Source organism: Parasteatoda tepidariorum, chromosome 6 (assembly GCF_043381705.1).
Source record: "Parasteatoda tepidariorum isolate YZ-2023 chromosome 6, CAS_Ptep_4.0, whole genome shotgun sequence".
NCBI classification, from domain to species: Eukaryota; Metazoa; Arthropoda; class Arachnida; order Araneae; family Theridiidae; genus Parasteatoda; species Parasteatoda tepidariorum.
In genome coordinates this window covers 49,652,817-49,680,311 of record NC_092209.1, presented here as the reverse complement: position 1 = coordinate 49,680,311, position 27,495 = coordinate 49,652,817, and the positions used below count along the sequence as shown (strand labels likewise).

Genomic DNA, 27,495 nt, shown 5'->3' with positions numbered 1-27,495 from the left:
CTTGACAGACAATTTGTCATCTTAGTGGATGTTGTGAAATACTTTTCTTATATTTTTAACTTTTAACACGACCCAGATATCAAAGTACCTTGTTATTGAAATAGAGGAGTAAAATCGTACTTTGAAAAACTTTTTGAATGAAAATAATTAGAATTTCCATTACACACAAATGAAAACCAAGAAAACGCTTTACTAGCAAACTAATTGTACGCTAACAGGCTAGCTTGGAATGTTTACTAAAATGTTCTTTATTTTATTTATTTATTTATTTTTTGTAAGTACATAAATTGTGTGTTTTATTTTATTTCAAATATTAGAATTTCAGAATGATATAAAGAATTAAATTTAAAAAACATATTAGTTTTTTTTTTTTTTTTTTTAATTTTACGAATTATAAATCTTTAAAAAAATTTGGAAAAAAAATGTGTCATAAAATTTGCGAATTTCAGATTTTTCTAGCAAAGAGACTGAATGTTATAAATTATTATTAATCATTACAACTTATAAAAATCAAATAAAAAAAAGAACAAATTATGTACAACTGCAATAAACAAGCACCGCAGTTCACTAGAGGGCGTGGATATAGAGTACAAACTAGTTACTAGACCAGTGATGTCAACGTTCACCGTGACGTCCGTATGGTTGCCACTATTTAATTTACAACCCTCGTATAATATGCGTCTCAAAGTCGCGTGGTTCCCTTACTCTCAACACTTACCCCTTTCTGTTATAAAACCATGATTATATTCTGTTCGATGATTATTGGTAGCCTGATTATATTCTGTTCGATGATTGTTGATACCATAATAATTTATTATTCTGTTACAATCCCATGAAACCATGTTATATACAGGGTGTCTCAGTTAAACGTTTCAGAACTCCTAAGAGGGGTAGGGTGTATCCTGACGACTCAAAATCATAAAGCAATGTGGGGTCGGAAATGCTTTCCTGAAGCGGTAATGTGCACAGAAGCACCATAAAGAAAAGAGACCGTAAGTGAAAAATCGTTTTAATAATACATTGAAAAAAGCATAAGGTGCTTGGGTTCAAGTAAGTGTTCGAAGTTTCGCCACCGGCTACAATGCACACCTCCGGCGCATGGACATCCGAACATTCTGCAATACTCCAGGCTTATCTCGAATTTCTCCGGTAGCTACTGCGATTCTTGCAACCAGCTCCTCAGCATTGTCAACAGGGGTGTCATAAACCAGTGTTTTCAGATGACTCCAGAAATAAAAATCAAGACATGATAGGTCGGGTGACCGAGGAGGCCAACGCACCGGAAAGCTCGGAACTTTCGTACAACGCCATCTACCGCGTCTAGAAAGCATTTCCGACCCCGCATTGCTATATGAATCCGAGTCGTCAGGATGCACTCTAACTCTCTTAGGAGTTCTGAAACGTTTAACTGAGGCACCCTGTATATACCATGATTTCTACAAATCTTGTTTTTTTCCAAATTCGTTTTGCAACTTATGGTCGTGTGGAAAAGAAAAATTCGGTTGAAATCGTGGTAACGGAGAGAAGAAAAGTGTAGAGAGTGTGAAAATCACGTTACCTTTTAAGACGCCTCTTCCATTTACAAAGAGCATAGAGGGCTGTAATTTCAACTGCATTTTTATGTCTAACAGAAATTTAGTACAAAAGCGATGCGCCCTAGAGTTTTCATTTTAGTTTGATAAAATTTCATTCTTTTTTACCCTACTTAAAAAAACGTAGTTTTCACAACTCTTATTTCATTTTATTAATTGAAAATCAGAATTTGTAATCACCTTTTTTGGAGCAGCTTTAGTAAACATAAATCCTAGTTATTTAATCTAAGGGTTGTAATCCTCCACTTTTGACTTTAATTCTGATTAGAGTAAAAAGAAATTGAAAATATTCCCATTTAACTGCGTAGGCAGAGAGAAATGTGAAAACTGATACAATAAGACAGATGAATGAACATTTTATTTTCGCTCTTCGAAGAGAATAAAAATAAAGTGGTGAATTTTATCTTCAGAAATTGGTTGGCCACCCTCCTCTGAGGTTGGCTCCCATTTCCGAATGAATAATTCATATTTCCGGCTCTTCATTTTCTTTTATCCACCATTTTGATAACAGCCGCACATCAAGAAAGCGAAGAACTACCTGTTAGATAAGTTTCAAGTTCAGTAAAGGACAAAAGCTGCATCGAACTTATTGGGATTCTGGGGAACTCAAAAATTCGTGAGGATGGAAAAGTGCTTGATTTGTAGAAGAGTTTAATAATATTTAATATCAATAAGAGTTAAGAATAAAATATGAGATGAATATTCATTTTTCTTATTTTAAAAGAATAAACGTCGAGTTTGATTCGTGAAAAAAATCAAGATTGTTTTCAACATAGCTCGTTTGGCATAGAAAATAATGGTCAGCAAAAGTAACAAAATGAAATAAAATATCTGTGCAATTCCAAAGAAAGATAAAATAAGTAAATTGTATTTAGTCCTATGGTGGCTTAAAATGTTACCAAATAGTGAAACATAATGGCTTGTTGGTGGCCGTAATCTGGGAAATATGGTCCCAATAATTTTCAGGAGAGTGGTCCAAAGTTTGGATTACTTGGTGATAATTTTACTTTCTGCGTATTTAAGAGAATTAAAAATATTTGTGCATTATTATAAAATTCGTTTATCCATGATATTATCATGCACAATGGATAATTCCATGATAATTCCTTTTAGTAAATATATATTATTTTTTATTATTTTATTTAACAATAGTAGAAAATTTAGGAATTGTAAAGTGTACAAATTTCGACATCTTTTAAGAATATGGAAAAAAGCAAAATTGGAAAGAATCGATCGTTCTTGAGAAATTAAATTTTAAATATAAATTTAATCATTCTTCTTCTTTAACAGCACTACAGCCCAGTACAGGCCAAGGCTTACTCAGCCTGCCTGTTCCAGACAGTTCAACTAGTAGCTAGATTTCTCCGTCTATTCATTCCCAATACTTTCGGGTACTTCTCCAATCGCAGCCCAATCACCTCGTTACCGGTTTTCCTCTCTATCTTGTACCCTATTCTTTTAAAATGTTAGTTTTTTAGATGGATCAGAGTCTTCACAACGAGAAACATGTCCCAGCCATCTGATCCAGTATGACTTAATGACTCTTACAATGTTTGGTTGTCTATATTTATTATACATTTCATGGTTAGATAAACTTCATTATGCATTATTTTCTTTCATTGCTCCAAAAATTGACTGAAGAATTTTCTTTCAAAAGTGATCTATTTTCTCCTGCTTTAAATCCGATCATTAAATCAGGTTAATCAGGGGAACCCTTTTTTTTTGCGAACTGTACACACCAATGGAACATAATAGGGGAGAGGGGGGCACATGTGAACAAATTTTTTTATTTCTTCATTTTTCAAAAAATATCATCAATTTTTCATAGTAAAGAAGTCCATATGTTTAAATAGTCTTTTCTTTGTCTTATGGAATTTTTTGAGATTTTTCAATAAAATATTTCTTTACTTTATAATATTTTAGAAAAATGACTTCAATTGTTCACATGTGCCCCTATTGGGGGCACATGTGAACAGGCCTGGGGCACATATGAACAAGATTAAAAACACAAAGCAATCATCATATTTCAAAGAAAAAAAATCTTTAATATAACAGATATAGATACGCATTATACTGAGGGGGTTGTAGCTTACTATGTGAATTTAAATTGTACAACAGTACTGTCAATAAGAAAATAATTTTTCAGCTGTACAATAATTTATCCGTAATTGGGTTTTTCGCAACTTCATGTTCCACGGGTGTTGTAATGGGCCTTTTTCTTTCTTCTCTAATACTCTTTCATGCTTTTTTTTTCATTTTTTCTATCTTTTCATTTGTAGCTTTAACAATTCTATTTTCTCAGGTGTATCAGTTAATATGCGTGATGCGCGATCAACCATTTAATAAAAAAAAATTTTTTAAAGGAAAAATTAATAAATTAATTATGGAAAATTAAATAATGATAATTTTAAATGCATACATATTTTTTAAACTTATAATATCATGAGGATAATAATCTTAATACTATGTAGGGGCACTTGTGAACTGTTCACATCTGCCCCAGATGTTTTGTTCACAAGTGCCCCCATCATCCTTCTTAAACCTAACTTGAAAAATAAAGAACTTTTAATTGAGTAAAAAAAAAGAATAATTGTCATAAACTTACCTGAATGTTCATATAATGATCTGCAATAGTTAATTTTAGTTTATTAGTTGATTTATATTATGCTTTCACTTGGAGAAGCGAGCGATTATAATATATGCAACACCAGCTGATACAAAGAAATTGTCAGAATAGACCAACAAAATGTCTCATTGTTCTGAAAGTTTTTCAGAGAGGTAGGACTAGTACTGACATCAATTGAAAATTTTTCGAGATTTTTTATTTCAAATCATATTGGTAAAACATACCATGTTCACATGTGCCCCCTGTTCACATGTGCCCCCCTCTCCCCTACTTTGTTTCTGTTTTCAAATTAATTACATAATAGAGAACAATATATTCTGGGCTGTATAAGGCATAATTGTTAAAGGGAATTCTTTCAAATTTTATCAATTTTATATTATTTTATCAATTTTATATTATTTCAAATTTTATAATTTTATATCAAATTTTATATGCATAATAACCTGAGAAGCATTCTAACGAAAAATACAATCATTTATTTAAATATAAAATTCCAAACTTTTTGATTTATAATCTAATGGTATTTCAAAACTGTAGTGTCTCAATATATCGTACATTCGCCAATATCGAATATACGATAATAATAGACAACGATAGTATCGAAATTATTCTAGAGAACGATAAACATTGAATGGGATAACGATAAATGTACTATTGATTACTATGATGTTGTGAAGATTAATGGAAATTTTAAATATAGAAAACGATAATATCGCGAGTTTTGGTTATAGAGGTAATTATCAAATACATTATAATAGTGAGCTTTGATAATACAGATCAATGTAAAAATAATGAAAATAGATAAATTGAAAAATATCGTGATGTATCGCAAAATTTTGATATATCCTGACGATAAATCGCAATGTTAAAATTTCAATAACATATCAAATATATATGTGTTTCTATTTTTCTTTTCGGCAGTTGTTTTCATGGAAAGCTTGTAATCTTTTTTAATAGACATTTTTTTAATTGTAAATCTGTACATTAAATGACCTGGGAAATACATAAATCAATTATATATCTTTCAAAACTCAGACAGCAAAAAAAAAAAAAAAGAAACACAATAAGTTCCAAGACTTAGTATCACATGCCTTGCATACACATTTAAAAAAGGTTAATTTATAAATATCACACACTATTTTTAGTTAAAGCATTAGTTATAAAAGAAATACGTGATGGAATTTTTAAAAGCAATAAACATTCAAATCGTAAGATTCTGGCCTTTTAGAACCTGTTTCTTTTATGCAATAGTGAATGAAATAGTACATAAAAAATTACCAGACTTATATTTCAAATAGATGATAAATAGCGCCACCGCTGGTTACTGACATGTGGTTACTTTTTTTCTCACCCTTATATAAGAGATCGAATTTTTCACGTTAGTTTGGCTGTGGCATGACATGGCCTCTATTTGAAAGAAGCTTAAAAAGCTTTTATAATAGGAATTTTCTGGAATCGTAGTCTAGGAGTGGTCGTAATAATACTAAATACACCTTAAGAATCATTTTATTTTTTATCAATTTTTTTACTTAGGTAGCAATTCATTTTTTTCAGAAATAAATGTGTCATTTAAGGCTGCGTTCACCTTGATAATTTTATACTATTCTTCAATTCTTACTAAGCAATTCTTTAAATCTTTCGCCCAAACAGTCAACTCTTTTTATGGCAGAACTTTTTGAGAGGGGAAAAAATTTCTGGTTATTTATAAAAAATAACAGTCATTTTTTTTAGCCAAGATAATTCTTTAGGTAGCATGAATTCGTCTGGTAGAACTGAAATAAACCTTTCTTTTCAGACTGAGCTTTAAACTTAAATATATTTTCTAAGTATTTTCTGTCATTCTTCAAATCATTCATCAAAATTTCTGTCCCGCAAACAGTTAATTCTCTATCTATTCCTTTATCTATCTATTCCTTTTCACCTTAGATTTCATTCTTATTTTAGTTCATATTCTAACACATTTTCGGAGAATTTATGACATCTTTCAAATCTTTCATCAGAGCTTATTTCTGTCCCGCAAACAGTTAATCCTTTCACAAAATTGAACTTTTTTGCGAGAGAAAAAAATCTTAGGTTTAGGGGAAAGTAGCAGGCGTTATATATATAACCTTTTTTCTACTTTTTCGAAATTTCTAATTTTTTTCACGCTACATTTCTTTTTTAAATTCATTCGTATTAAATTTTTCAGCCAAGGCATTGATTTACGTTGTATATAACTCAAATAAACCATTCTTTTCAGACTGTGCCTTAAACTTGAACATATTTTCGGAGTATTCGCTGCCATCTTCAAAACTTTAATCCGAATTTTTCTGTCCCGCAAACAGTTAATCCTTTCACAAAATTGAACTTTTTTGAGAGGGAAAAAACATCAAGTTATTTGGGGGTAGTAGCGGGTGTTCTAAATGTAACCTTTTTTCCTTTCCTGAAATTTTTAACTTTATTGTTTTCACGTTACATTAAATCCCTATTACAGTTCATATTTTTTAATCAAATCTTTTAGCGTAAGATTTAATTTATAGCACCATCTTATCAGCTCATTTACATTAAATATCAGTTATGTATGGCGCAGCTTAGTCGACTGCAGTTTTTGTGCCCTTAAAGTCTAAATTCAAATCAACCTTTTGTCCAAAAAGGAATTAGAATTAATCACAACGGAATTTTAATAATTTCACAAAATTGAGAAAGCAATAGAATTCTCTATTATTTTCTCATTTTAACAATTTTAATTTTAATTTTGTTTTATTAAAAAAATTTTATTATGCTGTAAACAGCTTTTTTGTTATTTTAAATTGAAATAAAATAAATTTATAAACTACTATTTACCTTGACCAATCCTCCAAGCTCCACCTATAATTATAAAGATTAGGGCAAAAAGCTTTGCTCCAGTGAAGAGATCTTGTACGCGCATCGCCCAGCGAACGCTACGACAATTGACATAGGAGAGCAAACCTGAAATACAATAAGAATGCATTATAAAAGAAAATATCACTACAACAGAAAATTTAAACTATATTATTTTTATATATTGTTCTGTCGGCTTTGATTTTGACCGCCATCAGTCTCACTCAACGCCTCAGAAATATTTCTTATAAGTACTTCAAATCAAAGTTTAAAATTGACCAAAAATAATCATTCATGTCTTGCAAGAATTTTTTATGGCTTACTAATAACCAATACAGTAAACATTCTCCCAACCTCAAAAACCCTCATTATCTAAAGCTCCCATTCCCAAAAGCTCTCAATCATTTTCAAGGATAATCACTTATTCATAAGAGTAATAACTCTTTCCTAAAAGTAAACAATCTCAAAAGTAATCATTCCTTCTCAAAATCACTCGCTCATTCTCAAGACCACTCACTCATTCTCAAAATTACTTATTCGTTCACAAAGTCACTCGTTTACTTTCAAAATCATTCTCTCACTGTCAAAATCACTCATTCTCAAAATTGCTCACTCATTCTCGATATCACTCATTCATTCACAATATCACTCATTCATTCTCAATACCATTCATTCATTCTCAATACCACTCATTCATTCTCAATACCACTCATTCATTCTCAATACCACTCATTCATTCTTAATATCACTCATTCATTCTTAAGATCACTCATTCCTTCTTAATATCACTCATTCCTTCTTAATATCACTAATTCATTCTTAACATCACTAATTCATTCTTAACATCACTCATTCATTCTTAACATCACTCATTCATTCTTAACATCACTCATTCATTCTAATATCACTCATTCATTCTCAATACTAATCACTCATTTCCAATATCACTCACTCATTCTCAATATTAATCACTCATTTCCAATATCACTCATACTTAATATTATACTCACTCACACTCAATATTACTCACTCATTCTCAATGTCACTCAACTCTAATACATTTATTCCCTCTCTGTCAGGCAAAAAATCATGTATTCGTGGAAAATTCATTCTGTTTGTAAGAATTTTAAGACTCTTAGTTCACATCCTCCAAATTTGATGTAGATAAGAAATATAGCAAAGCAGTGTGAAGATTTTCATACCCTTTAATATGAATTACATGACTGCAATAACAAACAAAAGATGTTGTGCAAACCATTGAATCGATTCTATACCTTCTGTTGCTCATGTGCATGCTTTAAGAAAATGTTTTCATAAAAAAAGAATCTAACGTAAATGGGAAAGAATTAAATCACCACCATCCTCTTCCACAACCACAGACATGGAGATAGTCATAAAATTGCAAGCTTTTCAGTAATCAGTCTGTTATTGATAATATTTCGGGCCATGTGTGCTGTATAACATCGCAAAATTGCTAAGAATTTATTTGAACCAAAACAAAAAAACTAAATACATTAATCAAACGTTTCATAGCAAAAAACTAAAATGCATTTCAATTAGTATAAATAAAAAATTATAAAAAAAAACTTTCAGCGGTTTCTCGTTTATTTTTGTACATTTCATTTCATTATTTATTTTGACCAACTCTTAATTAACGATCACCCTGATTTACCAAGCTATTTATCTCTGAAAAATTCCTTTGAATGAGAAAAAGCTTCCAATTTCAACTTAACACGTTGAATGCCATGGGGGTCACCGGTGACCGGCACTGAACTTGTTTGTAGCGCCATGGAGGTCACCAGTAACGGGTGAAGCCAAGATTATTAGAAACACATAATTCGAGTAAATTTTTAATGCTTTTAATCTTTTTTATATTATTATCGTTACTAAAATGGTTTGAAGAAATTAATACAATACATACTGAGAAAATCATTTTGGTCAGACGGGCAAGCCATGTAAAATTAGCGTGACATTCAACGTGTTAAAAAGTACAAATTAGTTAAATATTTCAACCAATATCAAGGAACTTGAGAACAAGGAAACAGCCGAGAAAGGCTGAATGTATTCCTAATAGCAAGATTCTCTATAATTTCAACAATCTTTTAATTTACTTTTACATTGCAGTTGCAGAACTGGATATCCGAAATTAATTGTTTAATATGAATAGCATAAATTCCATCTTCAGTAATTAATACTGGCTCAACGCGGTTGACAAAAAAGCTTTACCAGCCATTTAAGTTAGCAATTGCAATTTCTACGAATGTCTCAATTAAGCTGTGTTGTTAAGACAATCATTGACATGTTCTCGCTTTAAAAAGTCAAGTAAAGATGTTACTGTGAATGACAGAAACAGATCAAAAAATGATTTTAAAAAATGATTAAAGGGATCAAAAAATGTAATAATCTGAATAAAAATGAATGAAATAATCTGAATAAAATAAAAATCTGATTATTCAGATTAAATGATTATTCTAAGTTAGAAAAAACACCTAATTTTTATTGTTGAAATGAGAGTAATATTTGGATCTAATATAGTAGAAGGGAGAGTAAAGGTTTAATTGAGGAAGGCAAAACCATCAATCAAAATTATCTTACAATGTAACTTTATGTAAAACATGATTAAGGGTGTTTTTTGAGGATTTGTTATCAAAGAAACGGGGAAAGTCGCAGTTTAAGCAAGTTTTTAGTTTTAAATTGAATATTGTTGATGAGCATTTTATCTCGTCCCAGCATAAAATGCGAGTTTAAAAAGAACACTTTAAAATGCTTAATTAATTTCTTAAATGCATATTTTAAGCGGTTTTTATGGACACAGTTTGAGCATTTTCTAGTGAACACACATGAAAATGAGAATTTAGGAAAATGAACATAGTTAAAAATGCGTGTTTAAGATAATGGACACAGATCAAAATGAGTGTTTAAGAAAATGGATATACTCTAAGAAGTGTGTATAAGAAAATGAACATAATAGCTCAAAAAGCGTGTTTAAAAAAATGGACGCATCTCAAAATGCACAGTTTAAATGTTCAAACCAAACTTAACAATAAAACGGAGAATTTCGTATTTTCTTACTTTTTTTTAAATTTTAAAGCATAATGGGTAAAAATCTTAAGGCATAATGGGTTAAAGCATAAAGCACAATGATTAAGGTCCGTAGTCTAGGAGTCGGAGCTGTGGCTTTGTAAATAATTACGAAGAAATTTTTCAGGTGATCTCTTCGTATTCAACACATTAAACAATAAAATCTAAACTACTTCAAAGTAAATTTAATTCCATTATTATAAATAAATTGATTGAACTTTTGACAGACTTGCAAAAACAACTATTAATGTTAAAGTCTAAAAAAGGACTAATTTTTCAAAAACGTATGCAGAGGGATTTATGCAAATGGCGAAGTCATTACGAATTTATTTGGATTATATTATTCTTTAAAAAAAAGACCAAATTTTATAAGAAAAGTTTGAAAAATAGAATAAAATACTATGACCATTTTCTAAAATACATATGTTTATTTTCTTAAATAGCAAAGTTCATTTTCTTAAAAACTCATCTTGAGCCATGCCCATTTTCCCATGTAAGTTTACTTTATGTAAGTTTATTTTACAAATTATCTTCAATGGGTTACTTTGCTTCTTATCCTCAATGGGGCAAAAAATATTTAAGAAATATAATTAATAATTTTTTTAAAAAATTAACTTCAGCCCAATCATAAAAATTAAAAAACCATTTATACTTACCCACATACCCACATTACATTAATATATGGAATAATTTAAAAATTATGATCAAAATAATTATCTGACTTAGTATAAGTTTTTGAAGGATATCTGGAGATAGAAATTATTTCAAATTAATAGTATTTAATTTCTGTTATCTAATATTAATTTGTTTGTAATATTTTATCATGACCATGGTTTTTTGTTTCTTTTATTTTAGATATTTTGTAGATCACTGAAAGGTCTGCGATGCGGGAAAAGAAATGTATTATTGTTTTATGAAGTTGAAAATATTTAAAAATGAAAAAGTATAATGTTCTGCATATGGGACTCCTGATATTAAATGCTTTATTTTTTAAATTGATTCTTGTTTTATATAAAATAGAAAATACATTTACAACAAGTAACATGTAAACATGGGTTTTATATATTGTAATTGTATGTTACAATAAATTTGTTCTAAAATAAGTCCTTTAATTTTTAATAAGAATTTATTATATCAATAGTGAATGCATTAAGTTTTTCAAAGATAAATTGCAAATTTGACAGTGTTCTCCCTAAGTGTTTTCAGATGGGCGGATCGTCCTGTCTGCCCTTTGATACCTATAAATGCGTAAATTATATGAGTATATTGTATAAGTAAAAACTGTACGTTTTATAGATAAAACCTTAATAACTTCTAAAATATTAGTTCTACATTTTTGGGATTGATTTCATTCGATTCAGTGTAAAATAAAATCAGAAAAATACCTCACTTGTCTAGATAGCGGTCATTTAAGTCTATACCCTCTTCCTTCCGCAGTATAATATTTTCAGAGATGGAATATAAAATGTTTCAATATCTTTTATCGTTTTCCAATCATGCGTTAACAATGACAGCATTTTAGTGAATTGTTTAGCATTTTTAATAGCTGTTCAATAAAGTTTAAAAAATGTATAGAATTAATCGAATCAATAACGTCTGCGGTTTTTTTTTTTGTTCCTGTTACAAATGGCGTAGAAACGAAACGAAAAAAAAAAATCAATTTAGTCAACAGTTGAGATAAATAACAAAAAATGGCAACCTATTACGAGAAAACGTTAAGCAACCCTACGAATTGAGCCTGAGATTACGGTTGTCCCTAATTTTCCTACTAGTGATAACTGTATAACGTAAGTTTTATGCGTTTATGTACTGTGATAATAAATCCGTTGTTGTAGAGATTAGTAGAGTTCAATTTGTTTTCTTATAGCTATCATATCTACTGATAAATGATAATTTTTGAAACCTTGAGTTCATAAATTTAATATCACTCCACAAATACTGATTTAATATATTGTATAAAATACGAAACAGCTCATGGATTGATTTCAATGCATCAAAATATATTACTGGAAAGCTTTACACGATTTAAAATTTAACATTCATGTTATTAAGGTAGACACAAAATTTTATCTCTCAACATATGTTTTGTATTAAGGAATTTGGTATATTTAATCAAAATTGTAAGGCATTGTTGAATAAATTATTACTTTGATCACACTTTATTGGTAATAATTAATTGGAAAGTGGTACAGGTGATAAATTGATCTTCTTTTACCGACCTACTTGGTTATTACAAATATTAACCAATTAATTACATTAACAGGGATCTGTTTAGAAGAAATTTGGGTTCGTTTACGGACCCTTCACAAAATATCTTTTCAAAAAACGGACCGTTCACAAAATATTTTAACTTAAAAACAAACCCTTCACAAAATGATTTCTCTTTTAATCGGACCCTTCACAAATTTGTTTATCTTCATTATTGTTTTGCTAATCGAATTATCCCTTCCCAGTGGGGAAAAAAGACTTATTCACATTATTGTTTGCACAAATTCACAAAAGCAGGACCCTGGTTGAAAGAATGTGACTTAACGCTTATTTAATATTCACAAATTACAACTAATTTTTTCACAGTTTTACAAAAACAGGACCTTTCACAAATTGTCTGCACAGACCTCTGATTAATCCTAAAACTGCGTGACAGTGAAATTTATTTTGAACTCATAACTCATTACAACTCCTGGGATGGAGCTCTCGCTTCCCAATGAAGTGACCCAAGTTCGATCCCAGAGTTGGCTGGTCAATTTAAACTCTGCTTCCAGCTCGAACCTACCACCGTGACATAAGATATCCTCAGTGATAGACGGATCGTGGGTTAGAATCCCCTTGTCGTTGGGCTAACCGTGGGAGGTTTACTTAGTGTTCCTCTCCATGTAACGCAAATGCCGGATAGTTTCATCAAAAAGTCCTCCACAAAGGCTAGTTTGTCTTAATACTTGATCCTGGAGTTTCCTTGTCTTTCGGATTGAGTTCAAAATTACAAGGCTGTGGAGTTAAACATTGGTAGTCGTAAACTTAGAATTGGGTCAGCTGTTCAACGTCGGTTATAAAATAAAATAAAATTTCTATTATAAGACTTGCACAACAGCAGTATAACCCCACTGTACGCCATGCTGTTTAAATTTTTAAAAAAATCAAAATTGCTCAAGCATAAAAAAATCTTTATTTGTCAAAAATAGATATTTTTTTACCCACATTTTTAATGATTACATTATCATTTTGAAAATACGGAAAAACTTAAGATATAAATATTAGAAGAAAAAAAACTTCTGCAGCACACGTAATTAAAACTTACGAAAACAATTCTAATAGCAATTATTTGCCAAATTCCCAGAATTTATTAAAATTAAAATTTAAATTGAATAAAATAATTAAAATTTACGGTGCTTAAAATAGAAGGGGAGGAAAATCACGCATTTCGATGGGGAAAAAATATATTAAAATAATTTAAAATATATTTTGATAAAAAAAAAACTACAAAAAATAACAATCCATTTTGCTATTTTTGTGATAGTGGTGAAAATTTTTAAAGGAATACCGTAGATACAGAAATACGAATAATTTTAAAAAGCAACGCAAATTAAAGGATACAGATCCAGAAAAATAAGATTTTCTAGCAATTATTACTTTTATTTACTCTATTTTGTAACAACAGTGTCAAGTAAACTTGATTTCAAATTTACAAAGTTATTTAAGTTTGTTTAATAATCTCACACATGTATTTAAAACAGCAGGAAAAATTCAATCTCGTAAAAATTACAACCTTAGTCTGATTTCCTCTAGCATGGTAGTCGTAAATTATTTGAATAAAATTATCCTTGTTTATTTAAAATATTTCTGTCGCAAAATTATTTCAACATCAGTCTGGATAATGTAAAATTTATGGTTTTAATATTGCTTCATTGGAGCTATTTTAAAACATTTTGTTTTAAAACAGTCCTATTATTCCGTAGGTTTTAGTGCAAGAAATTAAAAATTGTTCTATAGTAAGTGTGCCTTGCGCAAAACAACAAACAGAACATATTAGTTACTTTTGATTGGATTACCGTGTACGAAGATCAAATATCTAAATATGTTTTTCTTTTTTCCGTAGACGAAATATATCCAAAAAAATACAACTTTCTTTGAATAAACATAAAATTTTTGTGACAGATTTAAATTTTTAACCCTCAAAATATGGCCGTTACTGAAATCTTGAAAATATCGTCATCATATTTGAAACAAGAAAACGTTCGGAAATTCTGTAAATTTCTATTTTTGCTTATTTAGCCATATCTCTGAAACTATTAAGGAATCTTAAGAAAGTGTTTGAACACTCGATTAAACAGCTTATTTATTTAAACATAATTTAATTCAAAAAAAAATATTTTTTATAACGATAAAAAAATCATAATTAGGTACAGAATGTTAAATGACAAAAATCTAAATTTTGAACCAAATTTTGAATTGGAATCAGTTAAATACATGGTTAAAAAGGGAAAATTAAAAACACCGACTTTTCTATCAATCAGATTCTATACGCTCAAACTTATTATTATAACATTTCAAATTATGCTGCCTAAAATAGTAAAAATGCGCTGACTAAAATGGGTTGAATCTCAAAACAAAGTTCCTTATTAACGAATCTTGGAACCCAATTTGCAAATTCCTAATTCCCAAATACTAAAAAACCTAAATATAAATTATAAACTCGTCTTGCAAAATAAAAATTTTCCTACCTCAAACTCTTTTAACCCTATTAAATCTACTAAAACTAAATTTTACTACCAATTAAATCTTCTATTAAAAATTTTCTACTACAGAACCTTACAAACAAGAAAGTTCTAACTGTACTGGTTTTAAACATTTTTACGTATCGTTAGTACCGTAGAATATTGACGGTTCATTTTTTTTAGTTTGTTTTCACACTCAGAAAAAATGTAGAAGAATGTATTTAACAAAAAATATTATATAAATCTGCATCTTACTTGAAATATCTTAAAACTAAATGTGAATACATAAAAAATGTGATTCATAATCATGAAGAAGTCTGCGTTAAACTACAAATTCTAAATATCCCTCCAACGTGAAATCTCTGAAAATCGTCTGAGAGAATTACATTTCATTTCATATTTTTCCCCATTTAAAAACGTTTATACGTTTCGGACTCTTGGAAACATAAAGAAGGGAAATGTTGGAAGTTTGTTAATCGCTTCTTAAGGAAAACAAAAGAAAAGTATTTTTCAATAAACAGAAATGAAACTAGAATGACAATACATTAGTATTCAGAACAACACTCCAATCAAGACTAGGTCAGCTTGCTGAAAAAGCGAGAAAAGTAAAATTGCAAGGAAGAAAATGCTACAATTATTTGTTTTTATCTTTTTTTCTTAATGGTAAACCCAACTTACAACCTTAAAAAATTGTTTTGTGAATATGTTTTTATGCCAAATGTTTTAGAATCAAATTTGAGAACATAAAAATAATTTCCTTTATGTTTATCAAAAAACATATATTCATCGTAAAAGTATAAATTGTAATTGTTCCGTCGCGGGAAGTGTAAAGGTTTCTTGTGTCCGAAGAGTTGAGGTAATTTTAAATACATTTTGCGATATGCTGACAATATTTTACGTTATTTATGAGCTAATGATATTTTACCTAATTTATATGCTAACGATATTTTACGTCTTTTATATGCTGACGATATTTTACGTCTTTTATATGCTGACGATATTTTTCTTTTTTTATATGCTGACGATATTTTACGTCTTTTATATGCTGACGATATTTTACGTCTTTTATATAATGACGATATTTTACGTCTTTTATATACTGACGATATTTTACGTCTTTTATATGCTGACGATATTTTACGTCTTTTATATGTTGACGATATTTTACGTCTTTTATATGTTGACGATAGTTTACGTCATTTAACATGCTAGCGAAATTTGGCGTTATGAGTCAAACACAAAAGCATACTTTCGCTGAATACCTTTTTTTCGATGGATTTGAATTGTTGATCCTCAAAATAAGGGAAATAACAGTAATTTGAGAAACATGGTTCAAATAGTTGGGCATGGTCCCAATAGAAAGGAGAGTTGCCAAAACTTTGAAATAGCCATTAGGAGACACAATTTTAACTTTTCTTGCCATATTTCTGACACAATTTAATTTTTCTAATTCTTAATTTAATTTTATAGTTCAGCTTTTTTTTTTTTTTTTTGTATTCAAAAATTTCAGAATCAAAATTTTTTACACAAATCCTAAAATTTGTTCAGCCAAAAGCAAGAGAGTTTTAAACAATGCAAATAATAATTTTTAGTGTTTTATTTTTAATAAAATATTTTGAATTGTAAGATATGCAAAGTCTTAAGTTCATTTAAAAGTATTTAAATTTACATGGTCAAATACAAATAATTTACAAATTAAAGACAAATAATTTGTTGAATTATTTAAATTTCAAAATGTCGTATAATTAAAAATTTCATTTCTCAAATAAGATTAGAACAATTCGCTTAAAATTTTGTTATTCGTGATTTGAATGGTATATTTTAAAATTTATATAATTTATTTTACATAATTTAATAGTGGACGAAAAATTTTAAACTTTAACAAATATTTGCATTAGCTTTAAGTGTACAATTTCGACTGATAAAATCAAATATTTGAACGGAATCTGCTACATTTTTCTTGAGAAATAAAAATTTGAAAATTCGACTTCTTTTAAAATTTATTACTTCGTTCGGTTTGTAATTTTAAATTTTATTTAGTTTGGAAGCTACTCTTCAAACTTTTTTTTTCCCATTTTGTTCCCATTTGTTTTTTTTATTTCCCTTTTTGTTGTATTTCCTATTTTGTTTTTGTTTTTATTTCCCATTATAAATATGATGATTAATAACTCAGCCATAAAGCATCATATTTCCCACCACATCGGAAAATTTGCAAAAGAACATACTGTTATAAGGGGCCGTTCAAAAAGTGCGTACACGAAAATGGAGAAATTTTAAACCCCTCCCCCCTTCGTACATTACCGTACATAAGGTCTTACTCCCCCCCCTTAGAGTACGTACATTTTATTAGTCTACCCCCCTTTTTCATAAAAATTAAAATAATTATGTTTGAAATAAAATTAAATATTTACTTAAGGAGGGTGTAGGATAAAGTCAAATTTAAATTTGGTGTATGTTTATAAAGTACGTACTTTGTATAATACCTCCCCCCCCCATCGTACAAAACCGTACATAATAGCAAATCCCCTCCCCCCCTTCGGGATGTACGTACTTTTTGAACGGCCCCTAAGGCTTTTATTTGTATAGTAGCTCTCCCTTAATTGCAAAATAATAATTTAACATTTAAGTCACCATTAATAATATCAATATTTTTAATTTTTATTATTTAAAGAACACATTTTGTGATCATTAAAATTTCAGGTGATCTTCTGTCTTTCAAACGATCAACTACAAACTATAAAACTATCAACTTCACACCAAAGGATTTCAAAATTTTCAAACGATCTTCAATTACTTTAACTTTTATCGGTAGGCTTCAATTCGAACGATCTCAATAATTTCAAACATTCTTTAATTTTTCAAACTTTCTTAACAATTTATTGAAAAAGCTGAAACATTTTTTATGAGCTGTTTCAAAAAGAATGTGATTTTTATTCAGAAGTTACATCCAAAAATTAAAGAGATTGTCTAAAAGTTATAAATGCTAGCGAGAAATTTAAAAAACTACTGAAAAAGAACGGTGGTCCAGACAATTTCAAAAGAATATTATACTAGAGTCCAAAACCTAAGCATAATTCGTAAAATGTGGAAAAACGAGAGATCAAATTGCTCAAAATCAATCTTTGTGAATTATTGTTAGCGAATAGTGTATACGAACAAAATATTTCAGTCGACGTTTTAATGCGTCAAACTTCGGTACAAGTTAAAACGAGTATGAGAACGCTTTTCATGCCTAATAGAAAGCAGGTAGGAGGTTATGTGCAATTGAGTACTTGCAACTCGAGAAGAATACGTGATTAGGAAAACCATGTGATTATAACCATGTGATTGTCACATTTAATTGGATATCTGTAAGCTACGACATGCGTGTGTGTCGAACTTGATTAACTTTTGAATCGAGAAATATCAAAATTTACCAAATATGATGTCACTTGTAGGTATCCAATTGCTGCTCTGAGAATCGAGTTAAACGATCAAAAAGGCCAATAAATGGTACATAAACACCTTCGTTTAAGCTGAAGTTTGAAATATTAGCATTAGAGTTTGTAACAGTAGGAACATTTAATGTTCATTGATGAACTCTAAACACTGATTCTCGTTGGAAAATGCTATTAAGAGGACAAGGAACTAGTTTACACCCAAGGAAGAACACAAAAATAGACACGGAGAGAACACTTCAAATTCATAGAGAGGGGTAAGTATAATACTGTATTACCCTGACCACGCAGACCTCCATCTCTCTGACACTGGGTCTGTTACTGCTAAAAGGTACAGCGGCGAAGTTTTTTAGCCTTACATTACCCTGTTGTGAGGTGCTGTCGATCCTAGACTCATACTTATGAATGATAAATAACGTGTCTTCTCAGTGCTTGCTTTTGGTCGACAACTTTCTTAAAAGTATCCAGCACATGCAAAAGGCTCGCTCACTCCTCTGAATTTAATCCTGTTGAGAATAAGTTCGACATGCTTTGTAGAGAAATTGTAGCCCTTCCGTAGTGATCAAACTCCATTTCAGAATTGAAAAGAACTCGTCGTAAGGCTTGGCACTCTTTGCGGACTCAACTCATCGACACTATCATAGCGCATATGGTAAATCGTTATGCAATATACTACAAGAAGTAGTTGCTAGAGATGAAACAGGCTCAACTCGAGCCAGGGCCCGCCGCAGGTTCGGGCACGTTTATTGAAAAAAGTTTTCAGTCTCGGTCGGGCTCGGATTCGTGATGAAATTTCTTTTAACTTCTTTTAAACAAACGTTTGGTACAATTATTAAGTATAAAAACAATGCAAAATTTATCAATTAATTGTGATAAAACAGTTTTAATAACTTATTTCCATGTTTAGGCAGCAAAGGCCAAATAGCAAGACCGCAAAATTTGGCCTTTATCCAACGTATATCTTGGTCAGACTCGAGCTCTAAGTAATGCTATGTGTCCTATGTGCCTCGGGATGGGATAGAATACGGGATTGGGTTTCCAAAAGCATAACCAAAATCATCTCTACAAGCTACACACCATATTTAACTGCCAAATAACAGTTTTTTTTTTTGTTAAAGTATCTTTTGTAATGTTCACTTATGGTCTAGCCACATTATACTGGCATATCAGGTTTGCTAACAATTTGCTTGAATCTCATTAAATATTCGTATGAAAATCAATTATGCTCAACGTTTGGGCACCAGTGTAAGAAGCAACATGTCGTTTACGCGCAGCCTTTCATTGAAATTTTTATCTTTTATTTCAGTTCTAGAACTTTAATAGTCTTAGAAATTTTAATAGGTCTTTAAAATTCTTTAAACATACAAAAAACTAAAAATATTCGATTTAAGATTCCTACAAAACTGGTTTTTAAAATTCAGCTATTAGATTTAACCTTCATTCAGTAATAATTGAGTTATTATTGCTAGTAAATCAATTTTTAAAAGAAGTAATTATAGTGTTTGTTCGTATACATTTCTTCGTATATAGAAAAAAAAAATTTGAATCAAAATTCGGACTTTTTGTTTTTAAAACAAAAGTAGTTTCATACATTGATTATACATGCAAATATTGTTACATTTAATATTATACACATAGATTTTGTATTTTACTATAAAATAATATAAATTAAATGGCAATGTAAGCGATAATAAAAGATCCCTATTGCTAATAAGCGTTTGTCATTATAATAAATTTTAATTAATCTTATTTTAATATAATAATTTATTATTAATATAATAATTTATTATTAATATAATAATTTATTATTAACATTATAATTGTGGGGATGCTAGCTGACACAAATAAACGCCTCTACAATCATGATTTATTATTAATATAATATTTTATAAATGAAAAATCAGTATACATTTGCTTAGAAAATAATATAATTCTATATATTTATTTCCTTATTAGTCGCTACGCGAAAGAATAAATAAATAGAAATATGCAGTTTAGTTAACTGGTTAAAATGCTAAACCCTTATAGATGATTATATTTATCAAATTATAATGGAACTGTGGAATGAAACAAATTATAATGGAAATCACTTTTTACAGATAGAAAATATTAAATCTCATTAACTACACTTAAAACAGTTTTCAAACGATATGATGCAATATTTTCGAATTCAATCGCAATCATTACTTGCTATTAAGGTTAGATTTATTTATTTATTTTTTTATGAAAAAAATTACTTGCAATCAACATTACTGATTTTTTGATTTTTTTTCAAAGAAAATAAAAAATTTAATTAGATTGAAATCAGAATTTTTGTCCGATTTTTTTTAATTCTTTCCAGAACTTCAGTTTATAATTACTCAAATTTTAGGAATATAGTTAGAATTAAAATATTATGAAGAATAATTCATAACATTACATTTCAAACTTTACTATTACATTAAAAATTGCTGATCCAATACTTGCTAATGTCAGATTCAAATCTATTGAAAATTGAATAGAACTAGTATTATTAACTACTAAACAGTCTAAAAAAATCACAAAATGAGTTTCACTATTTTTTCGTCAAATTTAAATTTCTCTTAAATAATTGCATTAATCTTTCACTTTGTCCTTAGTTTCTATAAAAAATGTAATAAAAATTATAAGATTTTAAAAATGTCAATTCAAAAGTGCGGTAATTTATTTCACACTAAGCACTTGTGTAATTTTGCTAAATGAAACTTACACTCACAATAAATTTTAAGACTTCAAAAAACATAAGAATAATTAAACTGTCTCATATAAAAATGGTGCTTAAAAATACTATTTCTTTAAAAAATCAGTAGATTCCATTTGATGATTTTTTTTAAAAAATAAATCCCGATTTAAATAAGGTTGATCCAAACCAACGAACCCATTTTTTCCCCATTCCTGCTAACTCATTTCTGCTAAAACGAACTTCCACACTAAAATAGAAATTTATGGTTTGTTATTGTTTCATATGAAGCCTTTCATTTGATAAGGAAGCGGTAAACTTTTAACTCATATTGTAAAAAAAGAAAAATATTTACGCCTCAAGTGAAAGACAACTCAAAACGTGCTACAAAATATAAGAATGTTTATCAAGCCAAGAAGTAAACAAGTAAGAACACTTTTCTTCCGTTCTCCCCTTTGCTTCCACGCTATAAGTTCCGCAGGAAAGCCAACAGGTCGTACATAGCAGGGCTAAAGAGAATACAAGGGCTAGTTCACTCCGCTCTTAGAGCTGAAGCTACGATTTCCCTCCTCATGACGTCACTGTGTCTACAGATCTCGGAGATCGTAAGCAAAGATATGATAACTTTGCATCTTTCTCTTGTGAAAATAAGTTAGACTTTTTCTGGTTATTAGCCTTCAAACTTTACGTAATTAACACATTATTTCCGTTCATAAACATAGTTCAAAAAAAACTTTCTTGGTTATTATATTAAAAAAATACCATTTTAAACTTATAAAAATGTTTTGCTAGTTGGTGAAAATGACACGATAAATACTTTATTTTAAAAAGTTCAGTTTTAACTTTAACTATTAAGAAAAATGAAGGCATATATCGACACTTTTTTTATCTACATATTCTTTTATAAAGATAAGTTAAGTTAAATTTAGAATCCCTGATTTTAAAATATGTCGTTAATAGCAATTTGTTCATACTTAATCATTAGGAAACATCAACCTTAAACGCTAATTACTGAAACAAAATAATAATTTAGGTTCATAATGACATCAGAAATTTTACAATTGTTTATAGACATTTAAATTTACGATGATATAATATATAGATATTTAAATTGAAGAGAATATAATTTTTAAAAAAAATCATAAATATTTAGAATAACTACATTAAAAAATATGTTATGAAATTAGGAGAATTTCAACTATATACTATATATTTTATTTATACTTTTTACTTACATTTTAATTTTCTTTGACTTTATCTATTTTTTAATTCTTTTCACCTGCCTTTCTTTATGAAGTAACGAGGCGGTTTCTATTTAGATAATGAATTTTTATAAAAGTTCTTTACGACAGAATAAACGTATTGCTGTTTTATATTAACTGTGTCATTTCGGAATCCATTCTTTACATAGTTGTTCATTTACTTTAGGGAACACGCGAAAAATTATACTTTTTCCTTTTGTTTTTATATCAGAATTTTTGCAAGTTGCAATCGCGCAAACTGGCATTTCGATAATAGTTTTAAATTCTTGTAAATTCACTGCAAAAACTGAGGAAAGTCATTATAGAAAATAACAAATGTCTTAGAATATCTCGCAAAAAGAAATGATCCAATATTAGTTAGAGCTAGTAAGGCCAAACGCTCCGTTCTTGAAGTAAAAGTGCGAGCTTTGCGCCAAAGTGACGTCACTAGAGTGACGTCGGAGGATCGGCGCGGCAAGAGATACTTCAAAGGAGTGAACTAGCCCTTCGTACATAGAGCTTTGTTCGAATTGAGAAATATAGGAGCGGTTCTTAGATATCATTATCATTTATTTGGTCAACTTCTCGATAATCAATTATTTGCTCAATAAACGATAACCACACTTTGGTTATCGTTTAATAACGAAATTTGATTGATCAAATAAATGATGACCACTTTGGTTATCGTTTATTTGGAGAATGGATCACCTTCCTCCTACACAATATCAAACGATATTATTCACAAAAACCCATCCTCTCAATCTAATGAACTTCATTTTACATTTTGCTTAAGCTGAATGCTTTTATTTGAAATTAAATTCATGTAAGTCATTTATCATTAAGCAAATACCTTCAGCATAGCATTTATTTGGTTTATTTAACGATGCTTCGATGACGCTGTTGGTTAAGAATCAGTGGTTGAAGAGCTGGGGTAGCAAATTAGGTCAAGGTGGCTCAGAGAATAGAGCACTCGCATTCTTGGGGTGACCCAGGTTCAAATCCCAACATTAGCTTATTGATAAGAATTCATCTCCCGACTCGCACCGATCTCAGTACAGACGTATAATATTCTCAGTGGGTCAGAATCCCCTTGCCATCGGACTAACCATAGGAGGTTTTAGTGGTTTTCCTCTTCATGTAACGCAAATTCGGGTTAGTTCCATCAAAAAAATGAAGGCAAGTTTGTCTTGATGCTTGATTCAGAAGTTCCCTTTTCTTCTGGAATAGGTTCAAAATTATAAGGCTACGGAGTAGAATATTGAAAGTCGTAAACTTAGAATTACGGTGGCTGTTTAACGTCGATTGAAAAATGTGAAATAAAATAAAATATACGGCGTTTATACACAGTAAGGAGCGCGTTAAATCTGTTGAAGCTGAAAGTCCTGTTGTTGGTTGCGGAATGAAAGTTTAGAAGGAGGAGTACCAGCTCAGGCGCTATCCACTTCACCTGTTCAGGGTCAAAATTATGTGGCATTTCTACCATGACTGTTAAAAAATAGGGCCCTGAAAAGCGTGCTACGGTGCTTGGCCATGGTTGGATGGAGCGTATGTTTGCTCCTTTTCAATAGTTTGATATTTGATGGATACTTACTTGAAAATGATGGATGATTTACTTGAAAAATCAATGTTTTATAAGCATGGATTTTGACTTATATCAACAGTCGAGCACTTTTAACCTCTTAATAATAAATCGCTGAAAATCCATTGCATTATATTTCAGTGGAATTTATAAAATTAAACGTTTTGTTTTAACTATTATATTATTAATAGTATTTCATAGAATAGATTTCTATACTTAATCTTAAATAATTGCCCCATACATACATATAAATGAAATATCACAAATAGCTTCGTTATATTGGTACCTATTATCCGTAGTTATTGTGTTTTAATTTTTATTTTTTGATTCATAAAATTTTAAACGTAAGAACTGACGCTTGGCCACAAACACACAAAGTTCAAAAATTTTTAAATAAATTTTTGTTACTACCCAATTAAATTGCAAACTTTTCATATTGATGTTACAATAAACATCTAATTTATAAAGCAAAATAAATATTACCGGAGAGTTTCGCCCCTACTCTCTTCTGCCCCCGCTCAATCCCCCCGCTCTCTTGCTATCGAAGCTATTGGTTTGCGACAAAATATTTGCCAGACTTTTGAGTATCAGCATTTTTTGTTCAGTGCGACATTTTTTATTCAATTAGGCATTCAAAGAAGTTTTCATGGCAAGCAATAAAGAAGTTTGGAATAACATTAAATGGTAAAATTTTTAATTTACTTAATCTTAAATCTTATTTTTATCTTATCCCTTAAGTTCGTTGCAGTATAGCCTATTCTGGCTTTGGTGCTATTAAAATTTACTCTCTTTGACGCTGCTATTTGGCACTTAATCATATTATATGAAGAAATAAAATTCAGTTTTAGTTCATAGATATTTCAAATATTTTTTTAAAAACAATCGTACATAATACGAATTTAATATTACGATTTAATTTAACATTTTATTTTAAAATTTATCGTTATGCATACACATCTTCAAATCCTGTTGTAAAATTTTAATAGTGATATTATTGATTATTATCAAATTTCCTTTTTCCTTCTAAAATATCTCAAATCATGTTAAATTTATTTTTAATATTAAAACTATATCTTGAAGTTTATTTTATCATTTAATGTGATCAAACTCAGATTTGAGAAACACAATTTAAAAAATTACTGTTTTTCCATTGACTGAAATTTAATATTCAAAAAATGGTTCAAAATATTCAGAAAAAAATTTAATGTTATAAATTGAAAATTCTAATGCTTAATATAAACTGTAAAATAAAGAAATATTGTATTAAAAGATTCAAAACAGTATATTTTCAAATACAACTATAGATAAGCACATGCGAATAAATATTTTAAAACATTTCGTTCATAAATCACATTGTAACAGTATTTTTAATTATGCAAATAAAGATATTTTTCGTCAGAATTTTTGAAAACTTATGCGAATGGAGCTTGAATAGAATATTTCCTCCTAATTATATTCGCAACATATTTACAAATACCAAATATATGATTATTAAATTCGGGTTAATACACCATACGCTTTTCAAATTCATTGATAGTAAACAAAAATGTTTTAAATAATATTTCATCTATTAATTGCACATTTAAAAGAAATGTACGATGTTACATTATCAAATTAAAATAAGTATATTTCAAACTATAACTATCACGCACGTTTAATTATTAAAATTGCTTCTAGAAATAATTTATTCACAACACATGCAAATACTCAATAAAGGTTAGAATGATATATTATATTAAATCTACAGATAACACGATTAAATGCTTAAAAGAATAATCTGAACATATACGGCACTTTAGTAGATTGTTAAAATTATATAATATTCCATTTGTTAATTTCAATAAATATATCTTCGAATTTTAGTGATTCGTTTAAAATATATTCCATTGCTCTTCGTTATATGTGTAAAAAAAACTCGAATGTGAAGTTTTGATGAAAAATATATATCATATTTTATCTTTTACTATTCGTTCCTGACAAATTTTGGTTTTTATCCAAACAATTTTAGAGACGAGATTGATTAAGCCTCTGAGAAAAAAGGAAAAAAATAAGTAAAATTGACTTACACAAACAGATACCAGCCAGTAGCCTCAAAGCCTCATCAGGGGGCTTGCAATTTGGAAAGAATGGATCTAACATGTAATAACCAAATGTAAGAGCCAGTACAGCCTGTACTGCTGGGCGAATGACCAGCAAACCGACCCAAAGATACAAAAAAGCAGTAGCTGGACCAAAAGCCTCCATGAGATAAGCATAATCACCTCCAGATTTTGTTATACAAGTTCCTAATTCGGCAAAACATAAAGCCCCAAACATTGAGAAAATACCACAAGCAGTCCATATTATTAAAGCAACTCCTAAAGAACCAGAATGTTCATACACCCCTTTTGGGGAAATAAAAATCCCCGATCCAATAATTGTTCCCACAATAATTGCCACCCCGTTGGTCAGGGTAATTCTTTTTTTCATTTTCACCTCATCATTTTCAATGCACTCTTCAAGTTCGTTTTTGGAATTGTTGTTCGTCATTTTTAGTTGTTTTCCAGATTTATTGTTCTTCATTTTCCACTAATAAAAAAGCCTCTTTGCTTAACTGATGAAAATAAAAATCAGGAGATCATGTTAATGAAGGAGTAGCGAATAATATCAGGAAGCCATGACTGATTCGGAGATCACACTGAACTGTCAAATCTCTGCAGAGAAATCAGTAGTTTTCAAAACACGCTCCTTACTACGAATTGGAACTAAATCACGGATGCTGGCGGAAGTGATGAGAGAAATTGCGTCAGACTGAGAGATAAAACGCATGCGCAGAACTGTTTGTAGGCGCGGCCTTACGTCATATCCTTTTAATATTAAAATTTCACCTCTTTTTCTACCTCAAATAGAGAAAGTATAACCAGAGAAAGACTTGTTGAATTCACACTCAAAGAAATAATGGTTGATAAGAGAAATATTTAGATTCAATGGAATCGCGTATGGTTAATTTCGCTAATTCTAGTCAAAGCATTAACCTTTAAAGCAGAATTTTTTACCAGTTGAATTAAAATTTAAACGGAAATATAAACGTTTTTATTATTATAGAAAATAAATTTTTTTTCTGGAATAAGTTTGAAATTTATTTACAATTCAGATTGGAAATTTAATATTAATTTACAGAAAATGGCTAGAATACTGTATATAGCTCAAAATATGGAGAGTAAAATCGGAAAAAAATTTTATTTTTTATCCTGCACTAAGAAAACAAGCAATTCTTCAACAACTTCAGTATTATATTTACGAAAAATTAATTCCATTTGCATTAATTTTTTAGAAAGCTTAAATAACAGTGAATATGCTCGAATTTCTGCTGTCACCAAAAACAAGAATCAAAATATATTATTTAGATTAGGTAGACTTAATCTGATTACAGGTTACAAACTTTCGAGTTTTACAAACTGGAATTAGTCTTTCAAATAAGTCATGTATTGAATCATTCTGGCCGGGATAGCCAGATTGACAGGGCGCTGGACTAGAATCCAGCAGGGCGAAGACTCCCCGTGTAGTAAATGGTGACTGGTGCACGTTAAATCTGCCTGGTCATAAAGTCCTCCATTTTTCCATAGCAAATTATACTTCTGGGGGTACTGAATTAGAGATTGATCGTTCTTTGGTTCAGATCAAAATTACGATTTGTGGATGAATGAAT

General features: G+C 29.6%; 1 protein-coding gene across 1 annotated transcript in view; it reads right to left on the bottom strand.

Moving 5' to 3' along the window:
• Window positions 1-26,570, bottom strand: part of LOC107443310 (large neutral amino acids transporter small subunit 2-like) — a 54,203-nt gene extending 27,633 nt beyond the window's left edge. Inside the window, exons 1-2 of the mRNA XM_016057133.4 lie at window positions 25,874-26,570; window positions 7,042-7,167 (exon numbers count right to left, since the gene is read on the bottom strand). Coding sequence (XP_015912619.1) covers window positions 7,042-7,167; window positions 25,874-26,369 — 622 coding nt within the window. The 5' untranslated portion in view covers window positions 26,370-26,570. The remainder of the gene's footprint in view (window positions 1-7,041; window positions 7,168-25,873) is intronic.
• Between the last annotated feature and the right edge of the window lie 925 nt (window positions 26,571-27,495).